This window comes from Silurus aristotelis (genome assembly GCF_946808225.1).
Source record: "Silurus aristotelis genome assembly, chromosome: 11".
NCBI classification, from domain to species: Eukaryota; Metazoa; Chordata; class Actinopteri; order Siluriformes; family Siluridae; genus Silurus; species Silurus aristotelis.
The window spans coordinates 4,040,957-4,056,447 of NC_139584.1; the positions used below are offsets into that span (position 1 = coordinate 4,040,957).

The 15,491-nt window shown below is 42.0% G+C and overlaps 1 protein-coding gene across 4 annotated transcripts in view; it reads right to left on the minus strand.

Moving 5' to 3' along the window:
• Nucleotides 1-15,491, minus strand: part of fcho1 (FCH and mu domain containing endocytic adaptor 1) — a 36,584-nt gene that overhangs the window by 12,922 nt on the left and 8,171 nt on the right. For all 4 annotated transcript variants that reach the window (XM_083554864.1, XM_083554862.1, XM_083554865.1 and 1 more), the window contains exons 2-7: nucleotides 13,150-13,204; nucleotides 9,031-9,122; nucleotides 4,653-4,727; nucleotides 2,849-2,990; nucleotides 1,752-1,904; nucleotides 1,550-1,654 (exon numbers count right to left, since the gene is read on the minus strand). In XM_083554864.1, the coding sequence (XP_083410990.1) occupies nucleotides 1,550-1,654; nucleotides 1,752-1,904; nucleotides 2,849-2,990; nucleotides 4,653-4,727; nucleotides 9,031-9,122; nucleotides 13,150-13,182 (600 nt within the window). In that variant the 5' untranslated portion in view covers nucleotides 13,183-13,204. The remainder of the gene's footprint in view (nucleotides 1-1,549; nucleotides 1,655-1,751; nucleotides 1,905-2,848; nucleotides 2,991-4,652; nucleotides 4,728-9,030; nucleotides 9,123-13,149; nucleotides 13,205-15,491) is intronic.

Consider the following 15,491-nt stretch of genomic DNA (forward strand, 5'->3'; position numbering starts at 1 on the left):
TTCATAGTCATGAAAATAAAAAAAACTCTTTGAATGAGAAGGTGTGTCCAAACTTTTGGTCTGTACTGTATATATATATATATATATATATATTTATTAACATGATGAAAGGAACGATTCTTCTGGAGACATCATCATGGGTAGAGGCAAAAAGCTTCCCCAAGACCTTTATAACAAGATTGGATACACTACATAACTTATTACTGATGGATTTCACAACTCCTAAACGTTCCTCTAAGCACTAATAGGGGCCCATTAACTGCTAGCGGAAGGATCATCACTCAACCATCAAACATCCAAACACAGGAGCTCCTCGCTAAATTTCTGACCAGGGAGTCAACAGAGTAGTTTAAGAGCCATGAAGAAAAGGCAGAGTGAAGCTCCAAATGTTGCCTTCTTCAACTTCAGCAAAGCTTTTCTTAATAATAGAGCCGTCTCTGATGAGTGCCCATGGAGGCCTTTTGCCCTCAAGTGTTTCTGGAGGTCTTTTTAAGGTTATTTCTTCAATAATCCAGATCAATAAACTACGTCTTTCGTTTTCAAGTCAAAAAGTTGCTCATCCACACCGCTTACGTTCCTCCACTGCGCACGATTAAAATGTGTTTCGGAGGTTTAAAGTTGCATTCGGTTATCTGCTGTTAAATGGAGCCCTCGTTTCTTGTTTCGATTCCCCCGTTATTCTGTCTCGTTTTGGTTCCTCGTTTTGGTCACAGTCTCGTTCGTGTTGTTCGCTAAGTACTGTGTCGTTTGCCCTTGGATTCCGTTCTGGATTCTTTTTTTTCTTTTAAAACCAGAATGTTAACTCTGAAAAGTTTAGTAATTTTATAAAAAAAAAAAAAAAAAAAACAACAACAGAAAAGAAAGCTGAGAATGAGGGTGGGTATGTGTGTAGAAACAGCAGGTATCAACATGGTTTTAAATAGACTTTGGGGAAATTGTAGTTGTAAAGAAGCTCATGTGTAATTATACATTTTATTCAAAAGTAGTTGTTAAGAAACCATGACATTAAAATTTTTTTTAGAGGATCCTTAATATAAAAATAGTTTTAGAGGCAAATCGACAATATTATTAGTTTTAAAGAGAATCACAACATTAAAACGTAGTTTTAAAAGAATCTCAGCTAAAAAAAAAAAAAAAAAAAAAAAAAAAAAAAAAAAAAAGTAGTTTGAAAGAAATCTCAAATTTTAAAAAAGTTTTTATAGAAACCTCAAAATAAAAAAGTAGTTAAGAAGAAACTTGGCATTACAATAAAAGTAGTTTCAGAGGGAGCAGTTTTTTTTTAATATTGTTTTAAATAAGCTTCATATTAAAAAGTAAGAAGTTCAAAGGAGTCCCTACAATAAGTCAAAAAACTTGATATATTAAAAAAAAAAAAAAAAAAAAAAAAAAAAAAAAAAAATCCCAAAGTATTTCTACATTAAAAAAAACAAAACAAACAAAATATAGGCCCCTTGATAAAAAGCCTTTATAGCTATTTTGTAAATATAATTTAATAATAATAATAATAATAAAAAAAAAGAGAGATCCATCAATCTAGGAACATCTATACCTGTGCAGATTCGCTCATCTTCTGCTCGAAGTCTCCTCCCGTGGAGTTAAACTTAGCTACAGACGCCGCGAACGACTTGGCCGCCTTCTTGGATTTCAGCTCAGCCTGAAATCAACAAATCAACACAAATATCAATTATAAATCAGTAAAATAATAAAAATGAGAAATTTTCATGACACATTTTTGTTTTCCTAAAGCACACCTTCTCCAGCTCCTTCTGAGGAGCTCCTTCCTTGCGTAGCCTTTCCAGCTCCATACATTTAGCGTGATAGCCCTCTCTGGCCTTCTGTAAGTGTCCGTTCTGCACCTGTAGAACCTGAACTGCCTCCAGAGTACCAATCGCCTCCTCCTTCGTCTGCGGAAAACACCGGTACCATTAATAAGCCAAAACATTGCCAAACCATAATCATAATATTCTTAAATACACTGTATGGTCAAAAGTATTCGGACAACCGATTTATCCAGACATATCTGGTTCTTTTTAAACGGTTACCACAAAGTTGGAGGCACAAAATAGTATAGACTGTCTTTGGATGCATTTGGTGGCATGACATTTTCCCATCATTTGAACTAGAAGACCTAAACCAGCTCCAGCATGACAAGACCCCTGTGGACAAAGCCAGGTTCATAAAGATATGCTTTACATGGATTGGAGTGGAAGATCTCCTGCTATAGTGCTATTGAACCCTAATAAACACCTTGGGGATGAATTAGAATGCTGACTACACCCCAGGGGTGAGTTAGAGTTACTAACTCAAATGAGCTCAACATTCCACAATCTGGTAGAACATCTTCTCAGAAGAGTGGAGGTCATTATGATAGTAAATGGGGCAATAAATGTGGAATGGGATGTTCTTTTGAACATTCTTATAGGTCAGGTGTCTACAAACTCAGCCACAAAGGTGTTATGAAATGCAGGTACTGATGTAGGTGAGGACACCTGGGGTGTGTTCCAATTCATCCCAAAGGTGTTCAGTAGGATTGAGATCAGAGCTCTATAGCAGGAGATCTTCCTCTCCAAACCATGTAAAGCAGATCTTCATGGAGCTGGCTTTGTACACAGGGGCACTACCATGCTGGAACAGATTTGTGTGTCCAAGTTCAAGTGAACGCAAAATTGTATTAGCGCATACAAACTCATCAATTGTGTGCCTTCAGCTTTGTGGTGACAGTTTGGAGAAGAACTGGATATGGCAGGAAGTAACTATAAAAAGTAAAAAAAGCATAGAAAATTTGCATTATGCAAATGAGATGACGCTTTACAGTGCGTCCTCGGAGGCAGAGGTGCTCGGGGGGTACCTTGCGGTGAACTTTGACCTGCTCCTCGCCGTACTTGTTGAGGTCACGGATAAGGTCGTTCATCTTCCTCGTCAGCTCCATGTGGCAGAGTGCGACTTTGTCCGAAGACATCCGGAACAAGTCCCACATGGGGGCGAATGTGCTGTGAGGGAGGGAGGAAGGAGTGAGTGGGGGTTAAGAGAAAAAGGGGTAAAGAAAAAGGATAGGGGGAGGGGATAAGGAAATATTCACTAAACTTCTTATACAGTTACATTGCTCAATATTGTAGTTACACCAAAATGTAAAAGGGCCCAACATAGTGATGCTGGGGGTTAAACCCCCGACCTTCAGATCAGTAACCCAAAGCCTAAACCACTGAGCTACCACTTCCCCGGTTTTCAAAACAAGAAGTTGGAGTCAGAGTACAGGGTCCGCCATGGTACCGCACCCCTGAGGCATTAAGGGTTAAGTGCTTTTTTCACGAGCCCAACAGTGGCAGCTTGGCAGTACTGGGGCTTGAACCCCATTTGGCTATACAGTTTATATCTAATGATATGTATATACATAAAGAGGGTCTGGAAAGCTGTTCCCAGACATTTTGGATCGAATGCCAATAACTCGTCCATTGACCCGTTCCTGCTCCTCTGCAAGGACTAGAAATGTGGTGCACTTCTGATACCCCATCGCTAAACATCCATAAGTTCTCAAAGATTTGAAACATGTTTATTAGGATCATGTTTTTAAAGAATCTGTTTCCATTCTTTTTGTTTGGGATACATTTCTCTTCATGCCGTACCGTCAGCCTGACTCGTTTCAACAATTTTACCTGCGGTGGTTTGAAGCTGAGGTTCGGCGCTCTTGTTTAGTTCTTGGTTTGATGGTCGTCGTAGGAGAAGTTAGACTGCAGGAAAGAGACTGAAATCTTTTGGAACTGCCAGAATTTCATCGGAGGAAAAAAAAAATGTAAATGATCGCAGCGGCTATTAATCGGCTGTCGGTGAACATGCCAAACCAGCGATCAGAGACCAGATTTTAGCGTATGATTCTAGGAGTCTCCTCAAGAAAGTGGTCAAAATTTGTTTCAGACGACCAAATCGTGGCCAAAATCGCAATGTGCACCTGGATTTAGACCGACAACGATATTGTCATGTTTCCGTGTTTTTTCACTACGTAAAAATGAGCATCGCCTGAACGAGTGTTGTTTTAAGCACAATAACTAAACCCTAATGAATGAGAGCATCATAATATTGTGTAAAAAAAAAAAAATAATAAAAAAAGGAAAATCTGGCAACCCTGCATATATAATTCTCAAAGGGGGCATGTCAGGTTACTCAACTTTCTCTATCGTAATCGTGTGTGTGTGTGTGTGTGTGTCTGTGTGTGTGTTGAAAGCAGACGGCATGAAGAAATGACCAAACCATTATCATGACCCTCAACTGGCTGCGCTTCACTTCCTGAAAAACTGAATTTCCTTTTCTACCACAACTCACTTGATCTGAAACTGTGCACAAAGTACCTTCTCTCAACCACATCATCCACCACACACACACACACACACACGTCATTGTCACCCTCTGAGTTAAAAGTTATTCTCAGTGGTGTTCCGGTTCCCTTTTCACAAAGCCCGGCTGAATGCAGCACTTGTACACCTACGTTTTCTAATATAATTAAGGGCCATGCTCAAGGGCCCAACTGTGGCAGCTTGGTGGAGCTGGGATTAGAACTCGCAACCTTCCGATCAGAAGTCCAAGGACTTACCCACTGAGCTCCCAACAACTTTGCCTGTAGGAATCAGAAAAAACACAAACATGATGAGGTCACTTACCCGAGCGGGCTTCCATTGCTGGCCATCTTTGCCAGCTTGCTCATGGATTTGGAGTAGGTCTCCTCAATGGCAGCCCTGATCGACAAACACAAACAAACACACACATCAGTACTGTATATTGCAGATTCCCTGTTCAATCCGACTTGTTGAAAGAAATATTCAAAACATCCGATACCATGTTACTACCATGTCCAGCAATTTTCAAGGCTGTAAACTTTCCATGGGAATTATCAGGAATGAACGGGAATAAACTGGGAATTTATCCAATTAGAGGGAACTTAAGTGTAGTTAAAAGAAAAAAAAAACAACCAGAATTCCATCAATTTCAGTTGAATTTCTACCCTGTGCATTCATCCAGAGCAGCTCACACATCATTCCTTCCATCTTGCAAACAAATGTCCAGCTTGGCGAGTATTCACGTGAGTTACACACATTAATGTTTAAAACGTCCTCGTGCTGTGTGTAAGCTGTTGTGCACGAAATGATACTAACAATTAAATCAAATATGTTATTTTAAAAGGAAAATCTGTATTAGTTTGCATACGTCAGCTTATGACCAAACTAAATGTTTGGATTTCCCAAAATTTCCTAAAAAATGGTTGTAAATTCCATATAAGTGTCCAACTTGGAATATTTCCAAAATTTCCCAGATGAAGTTCCTATTGAAAGTTGATTTGGTTTGGTGAACTCTGACCCTCGAAATTGTATCACGTGAGAACATCTTGTTTACACGATTCTAAAATGTTTTTTTTCCGCGGTGTCGCTGCCTGCACACACATGAATATTTCAACACGGTCATATCAGGTTGCTGCCGTTTTCACAGCAGGTCACCAAAGAAATTCCGGCTGCTGGACGTTCAGTGTGACTGCAGCGCTCCTACTCAGGATGCTGTTCTTCACGATCTCCTGCTGACAGACACTGAGGATTCGATGAACACACCCTCCTCGTTTGATACTCGGCAGAAAACTGTTTCCTGATTGAAAACTGGAAGCTACTCTTCTCAGGGATGTGGCGCTAATCCATTTGTGCAAGCAAGCTAAAATCAACGAGCTAACGCTGCCAAGAACGAATGATGACACACACACACACACACACACACACACGTTTTGGGAGACCTGACTTTTCCAGCTATATGTGGTTCTTCTCCAAACTGTTACCACAAACATGGAGATACACAATTGAACTGGACTAGGAGATCCAAACATGTTCCAGCATGGCAGTGCCCCTGTGCACAAAGCCAGATCCATGAAGATCTGCTTTACATGGTTTGGAGAGGAAGATCACCTGCTATAGAGCTATAAACCCTATTGGGCTGAATTTTTCAAGCTCACTGCACCCCAGGCCTCCTCACTTTACCTACATCAGTACATGTAAAGCAGTGGAGGGTCAGTGGAGGGCAATGGAGGTCAGTGGAGGGTCAGTGGAGGGCAATGGAGGTCAGTGGTGGGTCAGTGGAGGGCAATGGAGGTCAGTGGTGGGTCAGTGGAGGGCAATAAGGGGTCAGTGGTGGGTCAGTGGTTAAGGCACAACTTCCCAGAAGAGTAAAGGTTATAATAACCTATTTATTGTATGATTATATGTCATTATATCCCTATTATAATATCTGTAAATGTGAAATTCAGCAGGATTCAATCCCACGCCGGAGTGCTGAAGCCAGATGGAAACGCCCTGCAGAGTGTATTCCGAACGTCATTCCGTAGCGTAAAACATCACATTCTGCACATGAAACAGCCCCGGGGGAAAAAAAACCTGTTTGTCTTTTTAACGGGCGTGCAAATGTTTCAGCATGGCAGTGATGAACCGCCTCGTCTCCTGCATGGGGTACGAGTTTCCATTCAGCACATGGGGTCTCCGGTGAAGACGCAGCAGATTCAGATCTCTGTCTGGGGGCGTGACAGAGTGAGAAATCAGATTTTTAGAAAAGATGCGACTCCGAGTTGTTTTCCTTCAATACAATGTTACATGCTAATGTTGTTTTTTTTTTTTTTTTTTTATTGCTTCAGGGCTTGAAGGCCTTGTTCGCTGGGACTGACAACGGTTATACTGTGAACCTCCTCCAGTTGGACTTGAAACACATGTTACAGCAGCTAACGTAAAAATCATGTAGATACAATTCAAAAGCTTCAGTGAACATTCAGATCAAACAGTTCTACAGTATAATCACACTTTACAGCCTTGATATAAAGAAAAGAATCTCAGCATTCTGATAACATCAGATCTTGAGGTGTAAAAGCTACAAGAACAGAAGAGCACACCAGGTTCCTCTCCTTCCAGAAAAGCACAGACCAGTTTCATTAAGTGGAATGGTTATTCATGTCTGATCTCTTTGATCATCAAGGTGTATCAGCATGAAGACCATATCATCTCAGAAGAGGTTCCTTGTTTTTCTACACCATTTTGTGTGAACTCTCTGATTGCTGTGTGTGATGAAAATCCCAGAAGATACTCAGTCATACTTTCTGGAATACTCAAAGCAAACCGTTTCTTCATTCTGATGTTTGATGTGAACATTATATGAAGCTCCATTATTTTTCCACAGTTTGTTCGGCTGATTGGATAACTGCATGAATAAGGAGGGGTATCAGTGTTCCTATGTTTGGGGGATGTTTATAGTTACCATGCCTCCTTCACGGAGAGAAAGAAAAGCATTTTGCTTTTTATACTTGCCTCATGAACTTTACAGCACAGTGAAATTCTTTCTTCGCATATCCCATTGATGTTAGGAAGCTGGGGTCTGAGTGCAGAGTCAGGCCCTGGAGCACATTGGAATAGGGGCCTTGCTCAAGGGCCCCAAGAGTGGCAGCTTAGCTAATACTGGGGCTTGAACCTTTAACCTTCTGGTCAGTAACCCAGAGCATTAACCAGTGGGACAGACAAGTAGAGAGGCCACACCTCTTTCAGTAAAACTGACACAGGCCACTCCTCCCTCAGGAAGACTGACATGTACAGAGGCCACTCCTCCTTTAAAAAGACGGACATGTACAGAGGCCACTCCTCCTTTAAAAAGACTGACATGTACAGAGGCCACTCCTCCTTTAAAAAGACTGACATGTACAGAGGCCACTCCTCCTTTAAAAAGACTGACATGTACAGAGGCCACTCCTCCTTTAAAAAGACTGACATGTACAGAGGCCACTCCTCCTTTAAAAAGACGGACATGTACAGAGGCCACTCCTCCTTTAAAAAGACGGACATGTACAGAGGCCACTCCTCCTTTAAAAAGACTGACATGTACAGAGGCCACTCCTCCTTTAAAAAGACGGACATGTACAGAGGCCACTCCTCCTTTAAAAAGACTGACATGTACAGAGGCCACTCCTCCTTTAAAAAGACTGACATGTACAGAGGCCACACCTCCTTTTTAGTGACTGAGAAATTTCCTTGGCTCCAGGCCACAGAGCCAAATAAGCCTGTAGAAGGTTGATGTACCTGTTCAGGTGTGGTTGTGCAAGAACAGAACACACACACACACACACACACACACACACACACACACACACACACACACACACACACACACACACACACACACACACACACACACACACACACACACACACACACACACACACAGTTCAAGGATAACCGGATTAATATTCCTCAGTATCCTCAATTATATTAATTCCCCAGTTACCCAAGCCAGCACACACACTTCCTCCGGCTTGATCCAATACAGAAATGAAATGAACTCAAGCCAAATACCCACTGATACTCACACTCTGTGTGTGTGTGTGTGTGTGTGTGTGTGTGTGTGTGTGTGTGTGTGTGTGTGTGTGTGTGTGTGTGTGGACTCCTGGATATGGACAGTAAGCTCTTTGTTCAGTGATACTCCTCACATACCAGTGTGTTTTAACACTACAGTGCAAAGCAGAGAGAGGGAAAGCACAGATATTGTACAGGAAGTGTGGGTTTGTTCATTTGCCCGAGTTGTTCTGGTAACCGTTTGGTTTGGATCAGTATCGGCAGTAGCAGAACTAATTGCATTAGCAGTATTAGTAGGAATAGTTATATTAGTCGTACTGAATCATAGTAGACGTGGAAATCATGTTACCTTCAGCACTAATCGCGTTACCAGTAGTAGTAAGAAGCTTCTTTAACTAATACTATATATAAAATTATTACTATATTTTCTCCTCATACTGCTGCTGGAAATATTACTGAAAATAATAATAATAATATGAGGACTTAATATGAGTAATAGTAGTAATAATAGAAGCAGTAGGAGGAGAATTGATAGTAATAGTAAGAACAGAGTCACAACCGCCAACATTCTATGAATATCACAAATCACATCTCTCTCACTATCTCTTTTTTTTTTTCTCTCCATCTGTCTCTCTCTCCCTATCATGCCACCTCCCACGTCTTTGCGCTGTCTCACCTCTCTCTCACAAACTCAGCCAGCTCTTTGGTGGCGATCTGGCCATGCTTCATGTTGTGGTAGAGAACGTCAAAGCCTGCATTCTTCTCCCCCTGAGGACACACACACACACACACACACACACACACACAGAGAAAACACATGATAAACATGAGACAGTGTGTGTGAGATAATTAGGTGCAAAGCACGATTCATGAGCTGTAAATACTCATTTGAATGATTCACGATGAGGGTCCCCATTAAGCCGTGGTCCGTGTACCTAAATGCACGTCGTGTCTACAGCAAACTAACGTCGATGCTGCGTCTGAAATCCTTCACTCGTTCCCTTGTTCACTAGGCCCAATACAGTGCAAAACCAATCTAGTTCACTATTGGGAGGACGGGAAAACGAGCGAGTGAATTCAAACACCGACATGAACATCGCGGGTTAGAAAGATGCGGCTTTTAAGGACCAGTCAGTCATAAACTGTTCACTGCTCGTCTAAACAGTAGTGTATTTCTGTTGTTCATTCACCAGTTTTAATGCCAGTCAAATTTATTTAATTTTACTTAAAATAAACAAACAAGAAAACACCAAATTGTGTTTGGGGTCGTTGTCCTGTTGAAAAGTAAATGATGGAACACAGAAACCAGATGGGATGGCATGTCACTGTGTGTTGTACTAAAAGCCATCACAGCTCCTCCTCCATGCTTTACGGTGGGAACCACGCACTCAGGAACCGTCCGTTTACACTATGTACATCCAACTAAGACATGGCGGTTAGAAGTTACAAATTTAGATTTTTCAGAACAAAGGCGGGTTTTCCACACATCTAATGTCCGTTGCTTGTGTTTCTTGATCCAAGAAAGTCTCTTCTGCTTGTTCTTCTTCCGAAGTAATGATTTCTTTTACAGTTTTCTCTAAACAGTGGATGCAGAAATATGTCTGAGATTTAAACTCTTAAAAAGAAAGATTTATGCAAAACGGTGGTTTCTGAGGCTGGTGGTTCTAATAAACTTATCTTCTGCAGCAGAGGTAGCTCTTGGTCTTCCTTCCCTGAGAAAGTCCTCATGTGAGCCTGTTTCATCATAGTGTTTGATGGTTTTGGAGACTGCACTTGGGGATACATTTAAAGTACTTGAGATTTTTCAGACTGACTGACCTTCATTTCTTAATGATGGACTGCCTTTTCTCTTTAATTAACTGTTTTGCCATAATATGGATTTGTTTGAGTTTGAGTTGTAGTAGTAACACTAATAGGGCTAATGACTCTGTACACACACACTCCTCTGCACAAGACAACAGATGGTCTGAAGCACATGAACAAAAAAATGTCACAATGGAATTAAAAACCATTCCAAGTGAACAGCTTGTGAATCTGATTTGGATTTTGTACATGCCAGTGTTTTGTCTGTATTTCTATCACACTAAACTTTAAAAAGCTTTTTATGAAATTATTAAGGAAGGCACGATGCGGCAAAAATATCAGATCGCGATGCTCATTCATGCATTGCAACGATACAAAAAGGGGTCAAATTCAAATTTCTATATTTAAAAACTACTCTTCCATGATGTAATGTCTACAACAATTACTGGGTAATTTAATTTATGTATATTTTTTTCCATATTTATTTATGAAGATTTACTAATTAATTGCACCTATTATCCATTTGGTTATAATTTTAAGTAATTCCAAATTGTATTATGATTATTATTCATTATTTGAAAATCACGAAATCAAAAAAACAAAATCAAAGAAGTGACACAAGAAAAAAATTTTTTTTAAATAATACAAATTATATCAGGTCATGTCATTTCAGGTCATGCAGGCAACTCGCTGCATGCCAAACAAACTAAACGTGATTGTGTGTGTGTGTGTGTGTGTGTGTGTGTGTGTGTGTGTGTGTGTGTGTGGAGACTCGAGGCGAGGAGGAGGAGGTGTATGCTTGCCTTTTAGGCCCGATGTGGAGTCACAGATAACCCCAGAAACAAAATAATGCCACATCCTAAGGGGCGGATTTGGGGTACAAATAAAAAAACTCCCATTCTTCTGAGTTAACACGAGAAGGTTAGAGAGGAAGTGCAAAGAGAACAGGTAAAGAGAAGATAAGAAAATAAAAAAAGAGAAGAAAAGAAAAGGGAAGAGGAAAGGAGGGATGAGAAAAGCAGAGTAGAGGAATAGAGAAAAGAATAAAAGAAAAGTAGATAAAAGCAGAAAAAGAAAGAAAAGATGAGAGGAGAAAGTGGAGGTAAAAAGAAGTTAAAGAAACAGCACATTAAACCCTGCAACATTCCACAATATCGGCACCTGAAATCCATCATGACCCCAATTATAAACCAGGAGCCCCACATGGGGTCACGACCTTTGGTTATTGGACCCCAGTGAAAAAGCGTGTTTTACATTAACGGCTCTGAACGACTGTCGTGATATTTTCATCATGGGGTCGCCCTTGAGGACGAGGGCAAAAACGAAGCTGACGATGAGGAAGATGAGGATGAAGACAATGAAGAAAATAAAGATGAAAAAGAGAATAAAGACGAGGAAAATGATAAGGACGAAAATGAGGAGGAAGATGAGGACAATGAATAGTATAAAGATGAGGACAAGAATAAGCAAAAGGAAGAGGATAAGCATGACAATGAGGATGACTGTGAGGATGAGAAGGAGAAGGAAGATGGGGACAAGGAGAAGTACAAAGGTGAGGATGAAGACAAGGATGAAGATGAGGAAGAGGATGGAGATGAGGAAGAAAAAGATGAGGACGAGGATGAAGACAAAGACAAGGATGTCTGTGCAAAAAGTATTAGGTGCTCTGGGTACCATCAGGTTTTGAATGAGGGTGCACTCCTAGAGGGGGTGTGTGCGCGCGCGCAGGCACGTGCGCAAGTGTGTGTGTGTGTGTGTGTGTGTGTGTGTGAGCGCACGTGTGTGTGCATTAATACATGCGTATGTAATTGGTTTGCACTGAAACCCTACTCCAAGAAAGAAACTGAGCCATGTTGTTACACAACACCTACACACACATACACATACACATACACACACACACACACACACACACACACACACACACACACACACACACACACACACACACACACACACACACACACACACCTTTTGTCATTGGTTGTCAGGTCAGTGGGTGAAGTGTCTCCTTACACATAGCGGTCTAACAACTGCACAAAACTGTGTGTGTGCGCGTGTGTGCACGCAATTTTTTTTTTTTTAAGCCGCTTCATTGTCTTTTAATTAACAGTTTCATTAATTGTTTAATCATGTCTTTACACTTACTGCACTCGGGGGTGTGATCACACACTCGCTCTTGAGGACATGCTCTCGCACACACACACACTTCAGTTTTGGGCCTCGAGGGTTCTGGGAAATTCTATTTGGATAATAGGTAAGATGGCTTAAAAGTGGTCTGTGTGTGTGTCTGTGTGTGTGTGTGTGTGTGTGTGTGTGTGTGTGTGTGTGTGTGTATGTGTGTGTGTGATTGTTGTGATCCCATGGGATCCAGTGATGCAAAACATTGCTGCTCCAGGATGCTTTGTATGTATGCGTGCACACGCACGCACGCACGCACGCACGCACGCACGCACGCGTATCTGCTGCCAAGCACTGGTGTGTGAATAGAGGCCGAGGCCGGGGTAAACAAGCGGTAAGAATTCCACACCTGTTGGCAATTTACCTGGGTGGGGGGGGGGTTTAATAAGAGGATTGAGAGAAGGGCGGTTTAAAAGAGGAGCAGAGAAGAGCAGAAGGGTCCCCGAACGATGACTGAGCACAGGCAGGTGCCTGGGAAAGGCGTGCCGGACCGCGAGGAAAACTCGGCCAGGCTCTAGAAAGTGAAAGCGGGCCGATTGGCGAGTGAGACTATCAATCCCTCTCTCTAACTCTCTCTCTCTCTCCATTTCTCTTTTTTCTTGGTCATTTTCATCTGTCGGTTTATCTCCGTCTCTCTTTTTCCCCCTCTGCCTGCCTCTCTCTCTCTTTTGCTGAGGTGTGAACCTGAAATACCTTGGCCAGGTGTGCAGCGATCGCAGAATATTTCGGTCCCCGAGGACCAGCTGACACGACTCAGCTTTTCACGCACGCACGCACGCACGCGCGCACGCGCGCTTTCTCTCTCACTCACCCAGAAATTGTTCCTGAAGTATGCAGTCTCCATTTCCTAGCGTTTCTACAGAGATCTGTGGAGGAAAGGAAAACAGTATATCAGGTGATGGTGTGAGAACAATAAACGACCAGTTCACCTTAAATACAAACACACACACACACACACACACACACACACACACACACACACACACACACACACACACACACACACACACACACACACACACACACACACACACACACACACACACACACACACACAGCTCTACCTCAGACCTTTAAATCTGCACACTGACATTTGACTGAACATCTCAAACTGTCTGAGTCTCACTATGTCTCTCTGTATCGCTTATGATCTCTTTCTCTCTAAGTTTCTGTATGCCTGTCTTTTTCTGTTTCTCTCTATCTCTGTGTTTCCATCTCTCGCTCTTTCTATCTCATACTCTCTCTCTGTATCTTTCTTGTCTTGGGCTCTTTCGTCCTCTTTTGTTCGTCTGTGTCTGTGAAATTGGAACAGAGGAGGCAGCAGTAATAATCACAAAACCACCACCAATGTTAATAATAATAATGAGGATGAAAGGTGTACTGTCAGAACTCAGAACCCATCTCTGAGCAGACACATCAGGGTGGATTATTTGTTTCAGTTGGTTCCCGACAGCATGAAACAATGTAAAGGCATCATGGCCTTCCAGCAGAGCAGATAAGATCAGAGGAGATGAGATGAGATGAGTTGAGAGGAGATGAGATGAGTTGAGATGAAAGCAGAGGAGTTAAGATGAAAGCAGAGGAGTTGAGATGAGAGCAGAGGAGTTTAGTTGAGATGAAAGCAGAAGAGTTTAGTTGAGATGAAAGCAGAGGAGTTGAGATGAGTTGAGATGAAAGCAGAGGAGTTGAGATGAGTTGAGATGAAAGCAGAGGAGTTGAGATGAGTTGAGATGAAAGCAGAGGAGTTGAGAGGAGTTGAGATGAGATGAGATGAGATGAGTTGAGATGAGATGAGGAGATGAGATGAGGAGTTGAGATGAGTTGAGATGAGTTGAGATGAAAGCAGAGGAGTTGAGAGGAGTTGAGATGAGATGAGTTGAGATGAGATGAGGAGATGAGATGAGGAGTTGAGATGAGTTGAGTTGAGATGAGATGAGTTAAGAGGAGAGCAGAGGAGTTGAGATGAGTTGAGAGGAAAGCAGAGGAGTTGAGATGAGAACAGAGGAGTTGAGATGAGATGAGAAGAGATGTGGAGATGAGATGAGTTGAGATGAGAGCAGAGGAGTTGAGATGAGAGCAGAGGAGTTGAGATGAGAGCAGAGGAGAGCAGAGGAGTTGAGATGAGTTGAGAGGAAAGCAGAGGAGTTGAGATGAGAACAGAGTAGTTGAGATGAGATGAGATGAGATGAGATGAGATGAGCTGCAGAATGCAGAGAGACGGTGCGGAAACTTTAACTCCCACCGGAGACAGGACCCAAAAAAAAACAAAAAAAAAGCACCTCTACCAAGATAAAAATGTCAGACAGCGGGAGACAGAAAGACAGCAGCAAAGTCAGGAGACAGACAGAGACAAGAACGAATCATTATCAGAGATCACACAGGAGTCTGGAGAAAATTACTGACTTTTATAGCCTTTATACATGCTGCAGTGCATTCTGGGTATATTTAAATACACATCCACTAAATGCTAACCCCGCAGTGCATTATGGGTGTCCCATACTAATTGCTATCATTTTGGTTGCCATGTTACTGTTGCTATGGTTACACACAAGCCTTTTTTCGCTGAGTGTAATTCTGTTTCATACAGAAGCAGAGAGATTCGTTTTTGTGCTGCGAATATTATGCTGTTTTACCAGACTGGACCATAGGGAGATCTCACACACACACACACACACACACACACACACACACACACACACACACACACACACACACACACACACACACACACACACACACACACACACACACACACACACACACACACACACACACACACACACACACACCTCCCTCCATTTTCATCTCTCCCTCCATCTTCAGATCCTTCTTTATATACAGATCCTTCTCAGTCTCTTTCTATCTCCTACTCCCTCTCTCATGCCATCTTCAGATCTTTCTCTCTCCCCATCCTCTTCGCCCTCTCTCCAGATTCTTCTCCATCTCTCTCTGTCTGTCTGTGTCTTTCCCTCCATCTCCAGATCCTTCTCCACCCTGTCACCCTCCCTCCATCACCTTCTCCATTTCTCCGTCTATCTCTCTGAGCAGGAGACACGTTATTTTTTTCCTGACTCGGATCTAAACAAGGGCCATAATCCAGATGATGAAAAGGTGCTCCTGAGAGATTGGACTTGGCCACGCCCAGATAACGCC